At 44.7% G+C, this 17353-nt stretch overlaps 1 protein-coding gene and 1 long non-coding RNA gene across 2 annotated transcripts in view; both read left to right on the top strand.

Moving 5' to 3' along the window:
* The first annotated feature begins 892 nt into the window (after positions 1-892).
* Positions 893-2098, top strand: LOC146546308 (uncharacterized). Its single transcript, XR_014890865.1, has 2 exons — positions 893-1079; positions 1620-2098. It is a non-coding gene; the product is annotated as an uncharacterized LOC146546308 (long non-coding RNA).
* Positions 2099-6758: 4660 nt separating this feature from the next.
* insrb (insulin receptor b) overlaps positions 6759-17353 on the top strand; it is a 77100-nt gene continuing 66505 nt past the window's right edge. The window contains exon 1 of the mRNA XM_085264505.1: positions 6759-8097. Coding sequence (XP_085120631.1) covers positions 8004-8097 — 94 coding nt within the window. The 5' untranslated portion in view covers positions 6759-8003. The remainder of the gene's footprint in view (positions 8098-17353) is intronic.

Raw genomic sequence — 17353 nt, 5'->3', positions numbered from 1 at the left:
TGGCACAAAAGATAAGATTGATCCCATATGATCGGGCAAAACAGGTTATCTACTAATGAGAAAGTTGGTTTTCTGTGTGCCAAAGTATCCTCGGGAAATCTGAGTTTATTGGTGAGTAAGTATGCGCGAATATTAGACAGAAAGAGATGAAAAGTGCTGTATAAGAACCAGCAGATTTCCCACATGTAACATCATTTCCTCAGGGATTAATAAAGTATTGTGATTCTGATATATATTAAAAAAAAACCTATAAAATGTATGAGTTTCAACACTCAGTGTGCGTTTGTGTGTCTGTGCACAGAACGGCCTCTGTGCTGTTTTTCTTTTCTTTAAATTCTTTATTCGATACACGTGGATCCACAGTTTCCCGTTGGACATCGTGCTGATAGACGGCGTGATTCGGACACAGATGCTACGTGTGCTGCCGTCTGACAGAGAGGAGGCGAGCTTGAAATGTTGCAGTTTCCACAGTGAGTTCTTGCATTTGCTTGTTTTTGTCCTTCTTTGTACTTATTTTACACAGAGTCATCTTTTTTGTAAACATACGGTGAGCAAGGTATTGTTGCACAAAACCAGAATGTCCACTGCTGGGTACAAATTAGTCAGCAGCAACTTTCCAACTGGCTTATCGAATGAGAAGTATGGGCAGAAATCTGTGCCATCAGAAACTGAATTTGAATAAGTTCAATTTGAATTTGAATTGCTCAGATTGAATCTGAATTGTAACTTGAATAAATGCTTTTGAAAACTGAATTTGAATTAGTCTAATTTGAAATTGAATTTATGGTTTGAAAATGAATTGATTTGCTTTGAAACTGCATTTTATCCTTTAAAAATTCAGCTCTCGAATACTTTCAGTTTCACTTCTCACCATTCAGTTTCAGGTCTACAATTCAATTTCAGTTCCAAAATTCAGTTTTTTGGAACTTACATCCGGTTCCGGTTCAAGCGCAGATTAATAGAACTACGTTTTACTAGCGGACCGAAAGTGTTACTGACGGGAATCTACAGCGTCTTGAGCTGAATTAAGACTTCAGAAGTCATTCGTCATGTCGAATGACCAGCAGATAAACTCTCAGGTTGGTAATAAATGTATTACATGTATAAGAACAAGCGTCATGTTAACAAAAGATAGCCGTACAGTAACTGTTATGCTTATTGTAGCTGTTAGCTAAAAACGCTAATTTAGCGTAGTTTGCCCTGAATTCAGCTTTGACAACAAATATGATCGACTGTTTCTAGTAGAATTCCAAAGCTGTCATCTTGGACCCTCTCAGAGTACCCCCTCTGTATGCTTGCAGAGACCCCTACAGTAGGGAAACATGCAAAACGGTGCCCAAACCTTTGTATTTTATCTTTACACAGCATCCCAACTCTTTAGCTAGCTTAATAACTTTAGCTAAAGTGAATAGTTAGTCTAATTCATTAGTGCAGCATTACTGGATCATCTCTGTTTGAAGTGATATACAAATATCACTGTGTTTAACTACCATAAATAATTCTTAGGGTACTGAGTGCATGCTTAATTAGTTTTTTTTTTTTTTAAACATACTGCTCCATTGCTATGTTTGACAGGCTGAAGTTGTCGGGTCACCTCCTAAATCGACCATCTTTTACAGGAGTTTTGTGCCAGAAATGGAGTTTCCACTGAAGACTGAAGATACTGAATCTCTACGCCTTGCCATTGATCCCTCTTGTGCCTTCATCTAGACAAGAGACATTAACTTAACCACTCTCATATGCTCTGTACCTACATCACCTTCTCTGACAGTCGTAGCTTGGCTCATCTGAGGGTGAAATTATAAGAATGTGTTATTTTGCAAAGTGCTCTCTAGGGTTCCTAAATAAAATATGGCATTGAGGTCATTTCTTTTGAATTAATCCCTTCTTCTGAAATATAAGAACCTCTCCTGGTTTTAATGGCACTTTGGATTTCTTTAATTTCTGTTCCACTCCCAACCCCAAATAGATGCTGACACAGTAACATGGAAGAGGGAAAGACGTTGGAAAGGACTACTACAAATAAACCTAATGTCTAACAATGAAAAGTGTAAAATAAGAACAATAATAATAATAAAGATAAAAGATGAAGTAACAAGTTTTTAGTTTTTTGTTTATTCCAAATGATCATCCAGATGTCTGTGACATGTGATGACAAACACCATAATGGAAGGCCTTAGTCATCACATGCTTAAACTCATCATATATTTTTGCATATGCTGAACAGGCAGTCAGACATGCTGTAACTGTGGAGTGGAAAACAGCATGAACACCATACGGCAGGGGTCTCAAACTCCAGTCCTCGAGGGCATGGCAAAGTTGCATGACACTGGCCCTTGAGGACTGGAGTTTGAGACCCCTGTCATACGGAATATGACAGGTGTGGTTGAACTGCATGAAGACTCTGAAGTTTCTCTTCTCTTCTGGCAGGACAGGAATGTGGCCTTGTCCTGTGAGCCACTGTAAGGATGTACTTAGAGTAGAACTGGACTGTCACCGGCCTCAGGCTCTTCACCCTTTTCAAAGACAAAGCAGTCATTTAGATAAAATATTAGATATTGTTTACCTGTAAATGCACAAAGTCAATTTAGAAATGTAATTATTGTCAAGAGTGAACAAGCACTGGTAGTGTAATCTACAGCTGTGGCCAAACGTTTAGCGAATGAGAAATGTTGTTTGCTTATTTACAAAGTTTGCTGTTTCAGTGATAGTTGTATATCATATTATATCACTTCAAACAGAGGTGATCCAGTAATGCTGCACTAATGAATTAGACTAACTATTCACTTTAGCTAAAGTTATTAAGTTAGCTAAAGAGTTGGGATGCTGTGTAAAGATAAAACACAAAGGTTTGGACACCGTTTTGCATGTTTCCCTACTGTAGGGGTCTCTGCAAGCATACAGAGGGGGCACTCTGAGAGGGCCCAAGATGACAACTTTGGAATTCTACTAGAAACAGTCGATCATATTTGTTGTCAAAGCTGAATTCAGGGCAAACTACGCTAAATTAGCGTTTTTAGCTAACAGCTACAATAAGCATAAAAGTTACCTTACGGCTATCATTTGTTAACATGACGCTTGTTCTTATACATGTAATACATTTATTACCAACCTGAGAGTTTATCCGCTGGTCATTCGACATGACGAATGACTTCTGAAGTCTTAATTCAGCTCAAGACGCTGTAGATTCCCGTCGGTAACACTTTCGGTCCGCTAGTAAAACGTAGTTCTATTAATCTGCGCTTGAACCGGAACCGGATGTAAGTTCCAAAAAACTGAATTGTAGACCTGAAACTGAATGGTGAGAAGTGAAACTGAAATTATTCGAGAGCTGAATTTTTAAAGGATAAAATGCAGTTTCAAAGCAAATCAATTCATTTTCAAACCATAAATTCAATTTCAAATTAGACTAATTCAAATTCAGTTTTCAAAAGCATTTATTCAAGTTACAATTCAGATTCAATCTGAGCAATTCAAATTCAAATTTAACTTATTCAAATTCAGTTTCTGATGGCACAGATTTCTACCCATAGAGAAGCTTTGCAGGAGTCGTTGGCAAACCGGAGCTCTGGCCTTCGTGCTGAACTTCGGCACAGTCGCCTCCTGCTTGAGGACATTTCTGTTTTGGGTTTTACAAAGAAGACTCTGTCTGGCTGAAAATAACACTTGACTTGTTTATACTTCAGATACTGTTTTAGAACCTGAGTGAACAAAACAGACCTTGATTTAGAAAAAAGAAAGAAAGGAAATTCTTATCTTTTGTTGTGGCAACACTGACAGTTTTCTATGTGGATATGGGAGCCGGTTTTCCAGAGGAAGAAATACAATAAAGAAGGAGGCTTGAGGAATAGTGTTTCTGATGCAGTGGGAGTCGAGGTTCAGCCATGACTGTATGTCATCTAGTCTGAATGACAGGTGGAAACTCAATTTTTCCCTGACATTGTGATAAAAAGAGAAATGTCACTCCATCCACGGCAGGCGCTACTGCTTCACAATATCTCAGTGGAGAGCTCTGACTGTGAGCGAGAGGTGAGAAAATAAGGAGGAATTTCAAAAGCTCGGAAAAAAGCCTTACGACCTCAGAAGTGTGTTACGTTCATCCGATGTAGCACAAAGCTCCGTTCACTTGGCCTCTCGGGTCAGATTTAATCCTATTTGTTCACAACGTTGTGTCCCTTTGTCCTTGTTTGACATTTGCAGTTGGCGGTTATTTTTGGTGCTACTCAAATGAATTCATAGTACAGAGCAGGAGCTGCATGTGTAGACTCATCTAACAGCACTCTAGGTAGGTTAGTGGGATAAAAAGCCATTCACTCAACCTATTCTGCTCCCACTGAAAAAGAAAATAAACTGGTGCTACGCACAGCACCTGAGAGCGAGCGGGACAAGCGTGAGGAGAGGAGGCATGTGCGTGCCTCCAGCTGGCGTCAGACAGCGTGACCACCACAAAGAGATCTGTTTGGAGTAGATTCCACAAACTTAGTCCTTCAGACCTGTGACATTTAATCTCACTAAGACCTCATTTACTCTGTTCACCGGGTAACAACATTCCTAAGATTAACAACGAGCCCGCGCCACAAGCCTTTAGTGGAGCAGAGCAGTTTGTACCCATCCAAGCACACACACTGCACCTCTGTGTGATAAATAAGAAGCCGTTGTTCTGCTCTATACAAATATCAGCCTCGGTTTCAGGTGGATAAAAACTGTGGCAGAAGTCGGCTTTCCCGTAGGAGGAAAAGGAAAAACAAAAAAACTTCCAGGTATTGTGTGAGGACAAGCCTCGTCAATAGTGCTGGTTTCATTATAAGGATATTTGCTATGCAAACCTGAGGGAACAATGTTAGCTTTCTTACTGCAGGTATGTTCTGGCTGCCAAAACCTGGGCAGCGTGTAATGTTTACACTCCTCGGTGCCAGACTTTGTTTAGCCCACAGTGTCACTGGTGTATGACAATGGGACCAATGTTCCCATCAGGCACTACGATCCTGTTGTGTGATGTCTTTAATAAGCGCTGGGCCAGCTCAGGTAATCAAATATAAATGTGAGTGTTTGCTTGAGCAGTGGCTTTCATGAGTGAGGTGGAGGGGTTCCTGATCATCTCTATCAGAATGGTATAGGTGTAATAACAAGCGCCTGATTGGCTCATCATGTACAGTGTATTATTGGTGGCCACTTCTTTAGGTACACGTTCTCCAGACCACCCTTTGTCTTCAGGATTGCCTTCAACAAGTTGCTGGAAATGTTCCTCAGAGATTTTGGTCGGTCCTGCTGAGGTCTGTCAGCTGTACATCCACAGTGGGAATTTCCACCACATCCTGCTCTACTGGATTGATGTCTGGTGACTGTGGAAGTCTTTTGAGTACAGTCACGTTCAAGAAAACAGTTTGAGATTATTTGAACTTGATGAACTGACATGGCATCTTATCCTGATAGAAGCACAACCAGATGATGGTATACTGAGGTCAGAAAGAGATGGACCTGGTCACCAACTATACACTGGTAGGATGTGGTGTTTAAATTATGCTCAGAGATCCAAAGTGTGCCAAAAAACGATCTCCCACACCATTACATGAACACAGCCCGCCTGAACTAATGATTGAAGGCAGGACGAATCCAAGATTTAATGTTGCTCACACCAAATTCCCACACTGCCATTCAAATGTCGCAGCAGATGTGAAGACTCATCAGACCAGGAAACATTTTACAAATCTTCTGTTGTCCAGTTTGAGTGAGCCTGTGTGGACTGAAGTTTCCTGTTCTCAGCTGACAAGAATGACCCGGTGTGGTCTTCTGCTGCTGTAGTCCATCTGCTTCATATTGTGCATTCAGAGATGCTCTTCTGCATGTTGTAGCAAGTGCTTATGTGATTTACTGTTGCCTTGTTATCAGCTCCAAGCAGTCGGGCCAAACAACAAGGCATTTTTAAGCATATTCTCTGTAAACCCTAGAGATGATCGTGCAGGAAAATCCCAAATCAGCAGTTTCTTAAATATTCAGACTCGCCCGTCTGGCACCAACAATCACCTTTTCCCCCATTCTGTTGCTCACGTTGAACTTCAGCAGGTCATCAGGAGTTGCTAGCCCCGATTAGATATTTGCGTTATTGAGCAGCTAAACAGGTGTAATTACCGAAGGGGCCGGTGAGTGTAGAGTATGTTTGTATAAGGGATTACCTGCAGTATAGGAAAGCTATTTTGGTAATTTAAAGTACAAAATATTACTTCAATAAAAAGATAAAGTGATCTTTTCCTATCTGTCTGTCTAAAGGGCATGTTGGTAAAATATAGTGAATAGTGGGTAAGATACTGACTGGTTTTTTTTGGGTGGCTCTCTCATTTTATAAAAAAACCCCTAAATTTAATCTAAATATCAGCTCTACTCATTTATGTTACAGAAAATAATGCGTTTATTTGCTTTTCTTTTGTTTTTGTTTTTTTTCCCGATGGGCTAATTAACAGTTTATTAATAAAATAAAAGGCAGAGAATTTGAAAATAATTTGCTGCAGCTGTAAAACTGGTCTGGGCTAGTGTGTTCCTATTATTTTGTCCACAGACTCTTCGCTCTGCTTCATCTGATTTTATTCCACATTAATTATATATTTTTTAATTATTTCCCTGTGTTGTGTCTGCTTTTGTAATAAAACGTGTTGCTATGCGAGGACGGCGAGCGCAGTGAGCAGCGCAGTGTCACAAAGCGCTCCGTCCCGGGTTTTCCCGCAGACCCTGCGTGGCCCAGCTGAGGTGACTGGCAGGACTTGTTTACTGGTGGGGAGGCTCGCAGAGAGAGAGACGGAAAGAGGGGGAACCTGAGGGAGAGCGATCGCTAAACGGGAATCCAAGTTTTTACACTTGACCCGTCTTTTTAAGTCTTTTTTACGTATCGTTACCTCATCGTTTTTTTCTCCTGTCCTTTTCTTCTGGGCTGGCGGACTCGGACTGTTCACTTTAAGCGTGTTTTTGATTTTATTCTGATTTTGAACTGTCGTCGCCGACACCGAAACCTCGTTTGTTTTGGATTAGCTAGCTAACGTTAGCCGTTTAGTCCCCTCCAGCTAACGTTAATCTGAGGGAAGGAACGGGCGGCGTGGTGTGGCGACTTCCCTCACCTCACGGCGGCAGCGTGCACGGTGAATGCGGGCATTGTTGTTGTTATTTTCTGGCTTCTTTTACTCCTCGCGGGGAATGTGAGAGCAAAGTGGCGTTTTTTCAAACCTTTCCAGGTTAGTTTTCCCCTCTCCGCCGTTTTGTCGTTTTTACGGGCTTGCGGTGGTCAGCGGGGGTGAAGGAGTTCAGAGGGAGGTCGAAGCGAGGAAAGCTGCACGTTTTTCCTGCCGGAGTTTCCTGGGATGTGCTCCCTGCTCAAAGAAAAGGGAGACGAGCTTGTGTGAAGACACCAGGAGGTGATATAAAGACTTCTGAAAGAAAACGAGAGCTCAAAGGCTGCCTGTGTTTTTGGGGGGGTGCTATTCACAACTCCAGCGCGTGTCTGCGTGAGGAAAACAGCGTTTTGTTTTTGAAATACCTCCCGGGGTCCTCCCTCACTGGAGCGGCACATTACAGGGAAATGAGCCCGGGGCCAGCGGACCTTCTTAGGGGATCTCCAAACTAGCTCTGTCTGTGTGTGGGATATTATTATTATTAATAATAATAATAATAATAATAATAACATTTCCCCCCTTGATTTAGCGGGGCACCAAAATCAAACAGATGAACGTGGACTGTCGACTTCACTTCTGGAAAATGAAATTTTTTACTCGCACATGTGTCGCCAGAACCCAGGATCACGTTATTTAGTGTCTCACGTACATAACACATTTGGCACAGAAGACAGTTATCAATTTATAACCCCCTTACAGGGGGAGGAAACCTCAAATCGGCTGGCTTTATTGGACCTTTTTAAGTTTTTAGCAATTTCTTAGTTCACTTTAAACATTTCTCCCTGAAGATTGGAATTTTTTTTTGAACGACTTCAAGAAGCGAGCACAACTTATCCTCCAGCCAAAATGAGGCGGCTGACGCTTAAACTGCGAGCACAGATGGTGTTGTTTATCATGTGCACCTGCATTATATGCCAGTGTGGACTAATAAAAGGAGAAAGTGAGTATTATTTCATTTTTTTAATGACTTCTTATAACTCATAACTTCACGTGAGTGTGAAGTGTGTGTTCGCGGGAAATGACCCTGTCCTAAGCGCAGATGTTTGCATTATAACATGAACAATAGTGTGTTTTTCTTGAACCTTGCAGTCACTGCTGGGGGGGCATTTTCTTCTTTTTATCAATCAGCGTGATAATGTGAGTCACGGGACTGTTGTTTTCATTTTGGCGCATGCTCAGATTCTCCTCCAGGTCTAATTAAGGGGCTCGTAATTTCAGTTTTGTGCGTGTGGCTGATAACTTGGCGCACAAATATTAATTATCGGCTAATAAACCCCGCCCCTCTCGCGCCGGCTCTTAAAGGTACATATTTTAGCGGCCCGCGCTAAATGCGCCACCCGAGGGTCAGATTAGTGGCTGTAACTGGACGAGGGTGGTCCGCGGCAGCGAGCCTAAACTGGGGGCGGCAGGATTGGCCCTGCGAGGCTTGCTAGGCCTCTCACGCGCACACGCAGCCTGGATGTAAACAAATTAGCCGCTGAGAAGTGTCCGCATAGGTGGCGGGACAGCCTCCATCTGCCTTCCGCTCCAGATCTTCCTCCCCAGAGTCTGCGCCTCGGTTTTATTTCTTTTTATCAATGAATTAGCGCGGATGGTGATTACAGCTATACAGATGTGCATTGCCACAGATTAAACACGATCCAGCTGTGCGCTGTTTTGTTTTCAGCTGGTGCTTTAACACAGGGACACCGTGCACCATACTTGAGCCCACATTTTATGGGCCGAATGAAGTTAATGAGCACTGTTGCCCACTCTGGTATTTCTTATTTGTGTTATTTCTTATTTTTAAGGGTGATCTCAGTGAAATGAGAATTGCAGGGCCAGCTGTGAGGCCGCATTAGATGATACATTTCTCTGTATAATAGGTCACTTGTGTCTTATATCTCAAATTAAATGAATGAATGAGACAAAGTCTGGAGCGCCCGTGAAATCAATTATTGAACATTTTGGGTGTTTGTCAGCGGTTTAACCTTTGGCCCACATTAATCCTTGTGAGATTTGTGTTCAGTGATTTTTGGACGACGTGTTGCCCAAGCCTCAGTGTTTTGTTTTTTTGGGTGTGTGAACTTGGTCCAAGTGAGCAGGTCGACCACGTAAATGTGTGGGCACCCATTCATAAAGTGGAACCTGTTGTTTTTCTTTTTGTCAGCAATGGTGGGACTCTCCAAGCTTCAGGTTGTGTTGCTTAAAATGGCTCCCGCCGGCCAGGTTCAAAGGAAACGATGTGGCTACTTTACACAGGTCATGTATGCAGACAGAACAGAGGCCCCTGAAAGGGGGTCTTATGAGACGGGCTGCTGGTACCCCTCCTTCCTGGTCTTTTTTTATTTTTTTCCCTCTCTCGCGTCTCTCTCTCAGGGAATGGGGTACATGTCATTGGCTGTGAGGACTCTGGGAAGTGACCATATTTGGCACTTTTGAGATGTTTACGCCAAAAAAAAGGGGGTGGGGTCGGGGCAACAACCAAAATACTTTGAATATTTCATTCTGGATCCACATGCTGCCTGATACCTCCATCTCAGACACAAGAACGAGAAGAAGCCGTCCTGATAAATAACCCACGCCGTAGCCGACTGCACCTCAGAAAACATGTAACAAATCAGCTTTCACAGGCTGTTGTTTGATTGTGATTGGCCCATTTGTCACAGTTAATCAGGAAAGGTTGTTCAGATGTTGCCGCTGAGCTGTCTCCTGGTCTGACTTGTGAAAAACAAGTTGTGCAACTGCCCACTTCTGGCCCCCGTCAGGCACGGCTGTGCTGCTTGTGAGCATGCATGAATATACATACGTGCACGGCTGTGTTTCTTTAACCAGCGTGGTCGCACAGATTGGCTCTTCCCCTCTTGCGGTCTCAATCAAATCTCCAGAGCGGTGTCATTTATTCAGGAGGAGCAGTTGAAGAGTTGCTCTGACAGCTCAGCTAATGGAGAACCGCGTGCTGTTGTAAAAATCGAGGCTCGGCCTCCATTTGTCTGCGAGTTTGTCTGTAGCCCCTTTTGGACACTCAGGCACTCTTCAGTGAAGTGCACGTTGGCATTTTCCGACAATGCTGTGCACGTTGTGGAATGTCTTTGAAGTGGCCCACCATGTAGGTGTGTGTGTGTTTCACTTCGAGTATGTGCCCCAGCCACCCTTTGCTGTCTGCAGGATCTCATTTTTCAGCTACTGGCCAGCCTACTTCCTGGCAATGTATGTTTTCTATTTATATTTATTTGTGTGTGCGTTGATGAGAACACTGTATTAGGCTTCATCCGCATGTTTATGGGTGTTTCTTTTCATTTTTAAATGGGCAGTTTGTTTTGACAAAAGCCTGCGTTGGCGTGTTTTCACGCTCGGAGGTCGTTTCCTCTGGTCCGCATCAGTTAATAAGTGAAACTTGTGGCTTTTTTCCTGACGCAGAAAAATCCAAGTGAACCCAAATGCATCACTACGTCACCACACGAGAACGTTCAGTTTGCGTGTCTGAGGCGGGAGCAACATGGATAATTTACATTCATTTCACGGCTGGTTGCAAACCTGTACACACCTTTGCGATTTAAAAGTACCTTCATCCTTATGAAATGTTATTCCTCCTCAAACCTGCAGCGTAAACCTGCTTGTCGGTTCGGATTGAGGTCGGTTCACGTTGGTAAACAGACGCTGCTGAGACCACGTCCTCCACAGGGTCTCAGTATGGTTGTTTGGTCGGCACCCGGGTGCGATTACTGCTTTCACATCTTTATGAGTGAAAAGAAAGAAGAGTTTGATTTTAAGGGACTAAACACCGCAGGTGTGTGGACGTCCTCGGACTTCTGGATAAGACAGAAGAGGAAGTCTTCACGTCTGAGGTGGTCAGACAGAAGTGTAAACACAGAAAGCTGTATGTACAGGCTAATTTAGCATTAGCATTCACCTGCACTTTACCATAGTTTGCTGGAACAGCCTGTGCTGCCTGTTTCATTGGCAACACACTGAATCTTTAAGGCTTTCATATCGCGGCCCGACGTTGATTGCAAGTTGCTGCCGTTCATTTCGCACGGTTCCTCGTTCACAGAGGCAGTGGACAATCGGGGTCATGAACTGAGCCTCCACCGGCTGTGTACTGGGTCCTGAGTGTTGGCCAGGAAGGCGATATGTACTGCTACAGGAAATTAACTGTTGGGGTGCCTTTGCTAAGTGCTTCCTCCTTTGCTCTTATCTTTCCTAGTATCCCTTTCAACTTCTAACTTGCCACTGTGTGCATGTTCCCGGCAGTTTTTATCAACAGCGGAACAAGTGGGGGATGGAAAACACGAGACGACTCTTCTGACTCCCACAAATTCACAGCTTGATGAGCCACTGAGTAAATGCATTTCTGCAGCACATCATTACTGTGCTAACATGTTAGATTTACTTTTAAAATGCAATAAACATAAAGCCTGATTGGCACTGCATACCTGCAGGTGTCTGAGGCTACTAACCATAGCCTCAGACACCTGCAGGTAGTAGGTGGTCAGAGGTGGAGGGTCCACTCTGAGTTGGGAACGAGTTACTACCTCGATTAGAGAAGTTTAGGAGAATTTTAGGGTGTTGCTCACGAGTGAGGGGAGAGCTGAGCGTAAAAGCAAGGCTGTCGCTTTACCTGTCGAGCTACGTTCCCACTGTCACCTGTGGTCACGAGGGTGGGTGGGTAGTAACTGAAAGGAGGAGCTTGCTGATATGAACAGTGGGAAGGAGTTTCCTCTGACAGGTGTCTCTCCCAGAGAGAGGCCTGTAAAATCTGTGTGAATATTTCATGCGTAAAAAGACTCTCCCGTCTGTAATGCAGGTGTTGCACATCTGAATAAACAGATCTGACCAATCAGATCACTGGATTTGGCAACAAGTGCACTCGTACCTCAAAATGTGCACCTGTGCTTATTATACAATGATGTGGAAATGGTCTCCAACCACCATGATACTGATTTGAAACTTTAATACAGGTGAAAGCGCAATAAATGCAATCCATTATTATTAAATGTAATTACTTGGAATTCTTCTTTTTTTTTTTTAAATCACGGTGAATGAAAATTTTACTGGTTTTGATGCTTACTACTGGTATTGTGACTTTCCAATACTGTGCCAATACCAGCACTACTGGTATCCGATACCGATAGCCAGTCGTAACATGCTAGGAGGCAAATGTTGCCGCGCTGCTGTCACCTTGCAAAATAAGCAAACAGTCAAAACGCGTTGATCCCGACATAAACCTTTCATTATGAAGAGGAAACCACGCTGTAACATCTAACGGCCGTCGCCGTGATCAGGTGACGTGTTTCCAGCCCATCGCAGGCTGCCAGCGCCGTGATAGGTTGTTGTTTTTAAACACAAAGCCTAGCCGATGCCCTCCTCCCTGACTCCCATTCCTAGATAGAGGAGTGTGACCGTTTATGTAAACCCCTGCTCACTGCACAGAAATGTGGTCTAGCTGAGAGGGGAGGGATGGGGTCACACCCACACACACATGAACACGCAGCGCGCCGTTACGCCATGCTGCAACAATCTGATTTGATAGTCCTTGTTGCTGTTTGGCTCTGCCCTATTTTAACCGTTGGGGACTTCACACTGTAAACTCCAAGCTGAGCCAGTCCCGTAACGCAGGGATCAACAAAGGGATGTTTTGCAGATGAGACAATAAACCGAATAAGGCCGTGCAACTGATTTCTCATTCTTTGGCTTTCAAAAAAAGCGTAGCAGCTTAATTGATCCCAGTTACAGATTTGTACATCTGCAATACTGTTTGGGCCAGTTTATAAAGCAATGGTAACGTCTGCATCAGAGACGACGTGAAGCCCAGCAGGAGACGAAACGTTTATCAAACGTCTTTGCAGTTTGTGACACGCGAGTCTGGATTTACTGTCACGTCCCCGCTTTAGGCCATTGGAGCGATATGGACAGAACATGGAGGCCTGTCATGTGACTGAAAAGTGTCTGTTTGGCGCCCAGTGAGGCTGCTGGCAGTTAATGTAACTGCAAGCACACAGTCGTGCTGTCAGATCAGTTACTGAGCTCAGGGACCAAATGATAAACGAAGGTGACGAGTGCTGCAGAGAGAAATCAGTGGTGGACATATCTGACTGTAAATGCCAACAACATTAGCAGCTAATGCTTTTACAGATTTCAGGCAACGAATCACATCTGTGGTCTGAGGCGATCGTGGCTCAAGAGTTGGGAGTTCGTCTTGTAATCGGACGGTTGCCGGTTCGAGCCCCGGCTTGGACAGTCTCGGTCGTTGTGTCCTTGGGCGAGACACTTCACCCGTTGCCTGCTGGTGTCCGGCAGCCTCGCCTCTGTCGGTGCGCCCCAGGGTGGCTGTGGCTACAATGTAGCTGCCATCACCAGTGTGTGAATGTGTGGATGACTGGATGTGTAAAGCGCTTTGGGGTCCTTAAGGACGAGTAAAGCGCTATATAAATACAGGCCATTTACCATTTGAATGACAGCTGCATAGACTGTACATAAAAGATGAACAAAGCTTCTGAGTTTGAAAAGAGAAGGCGGGAAAAGACTCTTCTGTTCAGCTGTTACAGTTAATATCTGACCTCATTAAATGTTGTCCTGCAGTGTGTGTATGGGCCACGTTTCTAGTTGAAGCCTTTATTAATTCCAGTGTCTGGGTTAAAGTGACGCAGACGAACTGTTGCCATATGAGTTTGACATTTCTGGGTGATGTGGATACGGCAGCCTTTTAAATATCACGTGAAACAATGGAAGATGTTAAAAAGTGATGCAGCTTTTCACGTTTCCTCCACGACAGCTTCTGCTCCCTCTACTCCTCCTTCCTCTCCTCCTTTAAACTCGAGCCTCCTTCCTTCCCTTCGTTTCACGTTCAGGGGTAAGCGGGTTCGCCGCCCTGGGCTCGTTCGTTTTCCTTCACACTGCAGATGCACACAGCCTGCAGACCTTTCTTCCACGCATGCACACACCTGCTCTGCGCTGTGGGAAAGCCTCCTCTTTCAGGCCTCTTAAAGGTGTGAACAGCATCCATTTGATGCCTCTCTCTTTATTTGCTTTCTCTTATTAACCCCGCCTGCTCCAGCTGGGTCTAAGCGATGCTTAACGTGTTCACCTGCAGGTTGTGCGCCGCATCACGTGGCCCTCTAAGATGATGTTGTTTGCTGCGTTGTGGCTACGTGTGTCTGCACATGTTTGTGTCCTTTTTACGAGAGCTCACGCGTACACGTTTAGTGTTCGGCGACTCGTGTGCCGGGTTGGGGTCTCTGTTTTTGTCCTGATCGAGTAGCATGAGATGCGTTGCTATGGTGACAGCACTAGCTGTGCTGGCAGTAAGTGACAGACCCTGCAGACCCAGCCTCTTCCTGTCTAAAGACACGTCCCACTGCACTGAGCCCGGTTATACATTTTAATGTGTGATTGTGGAGACTGAGGATTTAAGGTGCCAGCTGTGGCTTTCCCCCCTCTTCTAACCTAAGGCAGATGTCTGCCATAAGCAACCTAATCGTTCGTGATTGTTTTATATTTAAAAGCACTTGAAGTGTGAGCATCTTGTCTCCTTCCACAATCAGCCCTGTACTGATCGGGCCCTAACTCGCCCACGGTCTGTCAATAACAGCACCTTAAAGCTAAATTCTGTCTCAGGCTTGCTGCAGTAAAAGAAGTGATGCAATTGATTAATAATCCTGTGATAAATGCAGACTGTGATTCACTCTTCAGTTTTGCATGATCACAAACACCCACAGGAGTCCTGCTTTAAAGACTGCGGTTCCTCAGCTGCAGCGGATCTTCTGTGATAACGTCCTGCAGCGGCCACGGACGCACACTGTTGTCACGGACCGGCCGTTAAGGTGTTGTGGATAAATGCAACAAGACAAAATGATACGGCCGAGACAAAAACGTTGGCATTTTGTAAATATAATAATAAATGAGAATTCACTGTGTAAGTTTATTAGCAGCGTCCTTAATGCTCTCTGGTCGCTATGGTAACGGGTAAATATTTCTTTCAAAATAAGACGCACAACTACAACACGGGAAAGACCCAGAGAAACAGAGTTAACGATAAAAACCCTGAAAACCGTAAATTTAACACCGAAGGCTCAATTCTCGCGGCCCGGCACCAAACGACTCACGCACTGGCCCGCGGCCCGGGGGTTGGGCACCGCTGCTGTAGTGCGCAGCCACTTCTCTGCAGCAGCGTTACAACAGCTGGAAACAGAGGTGGAGACTACCACCTGCACCACCTCCAGCAGAGGAGGTCACAGCCATTTTCCAGATGGACCTTTTCGACCAAAGGTTCTCTTTGTCATGTTGGCTGAAGCTGAACTGATCAGTGAGCGAGTTTGTGCTTTTATGGTGGAAATCAAAAGAAGATGCTGGGTTTATAACACAATGCAGGGCAACAGCTGTTTGATCTTGATTGTCTGGATGAATTGATTACATCCCCTCCTCTGTTCACTCCACCTCTGCACCACTTCATGAAGCCAAAGTCAGAATCTGGCCTCGCTTCACAAAACTATCGGCTGAACCGTGAACTGTTTCTACGTTTTAGGAGCGTCAATGATTTCATTGAGTAACGGGTGACCTTCAGGCAGTCACACGTGCAGTAACGGAGCTACTAACACCAGAATACGTTTGCTCGGGGACGTTTTTGTTAAATCTGGAGAACGTTTACAGCTAATCAGTTGAGCCGCCTCAGATTTGTTCTGGATCAAACGACCAACCGTGGGGAGTGTATAGATACATGACTCACAGCTGCTGAGCTACAGACATGAGTGAGTCATGACTCTCGACCTGTAGAAACCGATATTGTCAGAGGATTTAAGGGAAACTGACGAGAGTTATTAGAAAACAGCTGTAGGTTCAGCCCTGCTGATGCTGGGCTGTAGAAAAGAAAATGAGATCCTTAATTGAAAGTGCAGACAGGCTGCAGTTTAGCTGAACTGAACGTGCAAAAACAAGCACGACCGAACACCTGAAGCGGTCCTTTTATTGCACACTTAATGTGGTGATCCTGGCTCACTTTTATTTAAACCGTAGTGTGAAAATGCCTTGTTGATGTCAGAGATCAGAGATGACCTGATACTTTGGAAGAGCATCTCTGAACTCACAGCACCGTTCAGCCTTGGAGCAGGTCGGCTACAGCAGCAGAAGACCACAGCAGGTAGCACTGTCAGCCAAGAACATGAGCTTGTTTGATTCATATCACTGATCTGATGAGTCTGTTTGTGCGCCTGCAGTTGGCTGGTAGGGTCTGAATTTGGCATAACGAGAAGGAAGCGTGCATCCATCCTGCCTTGCAGCCACGATTCGGGCTGATGGTTGTTATGTGTTGGAACGGGCATTCATTTATGCCCACAGTGCACCAACCTCCAAGGTCTGGTACTACCAAGGAGTATCTAATAGAAGTGTCTGCAGAGTGTGTGACGGTGACGTACGTGAAACGCTGACGGCGCCGAATTTGTTTCAGTCTTTTCTTTTTTGGCTGCACTCTTCTTTTATCCAGAGCATCAGAAACTTTCCTCGGATGCTTGCTCGGCCTGCATGTTCCTAAAGCGGTAACCTTCTTCAGCTCTCATTGCTTCCTCATGTTAAACACACCAGGGGTGTGTCAGCGTGGAGGTGAATCCACGGGCCCCAGATTTACAACTCTGCTCCGATTGGCTTATTCAGCATGAAGGAACACGTTTATGTCTAAGCTTTAACATTGATTAGTTGGGCCTGCGGAGCAAACCCGGCGGCGTCTCCCTTATCGAAACTGTCACAGCACGACTGCACAAACGACCCGTGGACGCGTTATTTCCCTGTAGAGACGAGGTCCAGTCAGACCCAAAGGAACGAAAGGAATTCAGCTTTTTGGTGTGAATAAGTTAAATCTGGTTAGTACAGCGGGCCACACAGTCTCCTCCCCGTAAACAGCACGGAGTAAAAGGAGCGGCTGAGTGGAGCCGAGGCTGTCGACGGGCCAGAGGCCGATGCCAAGACGCTGTGAAAGGGGACATAGAGATGGAGTGCCTGTGACCAGTTTATGAGGCCGCATCAAGCGTCCCTAATTCCGTTATAGTTAAAGGAGGCCATATTGAATTATGCCTCGCTGTTAAATGACAGCGTAATGAATGGAAGTCGTTTTACAATACCGCCGTGGCCACAGACGCTCCACTCAGGGGCCTGTCTGTCAGAGGCTAGGTAACAGCCAGTGATTTGTTGGCTGGTTGGGCTGCGTGAACATTAACATGATGCCAGTA

This window comes from Mchenga conophoros, linkage group LG23 (assembly GCF_057382185.1).
Source record: "Mchenga conophoros isolate Kocher_MC1m ecotype Shallow Benthic linkage group LG23, M_conophoros_male_GT1.1, whole genome shotgun sequence".
Classification (NCBI taxonomy): domain Eukaryota; kingdom Metazoa; phylum Chordata; class Actinopteri; order Cichliformes; family Cichlidae; genus Mchenga; species Mchenga conophoros.
The sequence above is the reverse complement of the archived record's forward strand: the minus strand, read 5'-3'. Positions and strand labels throughout refer to the sequence as shown.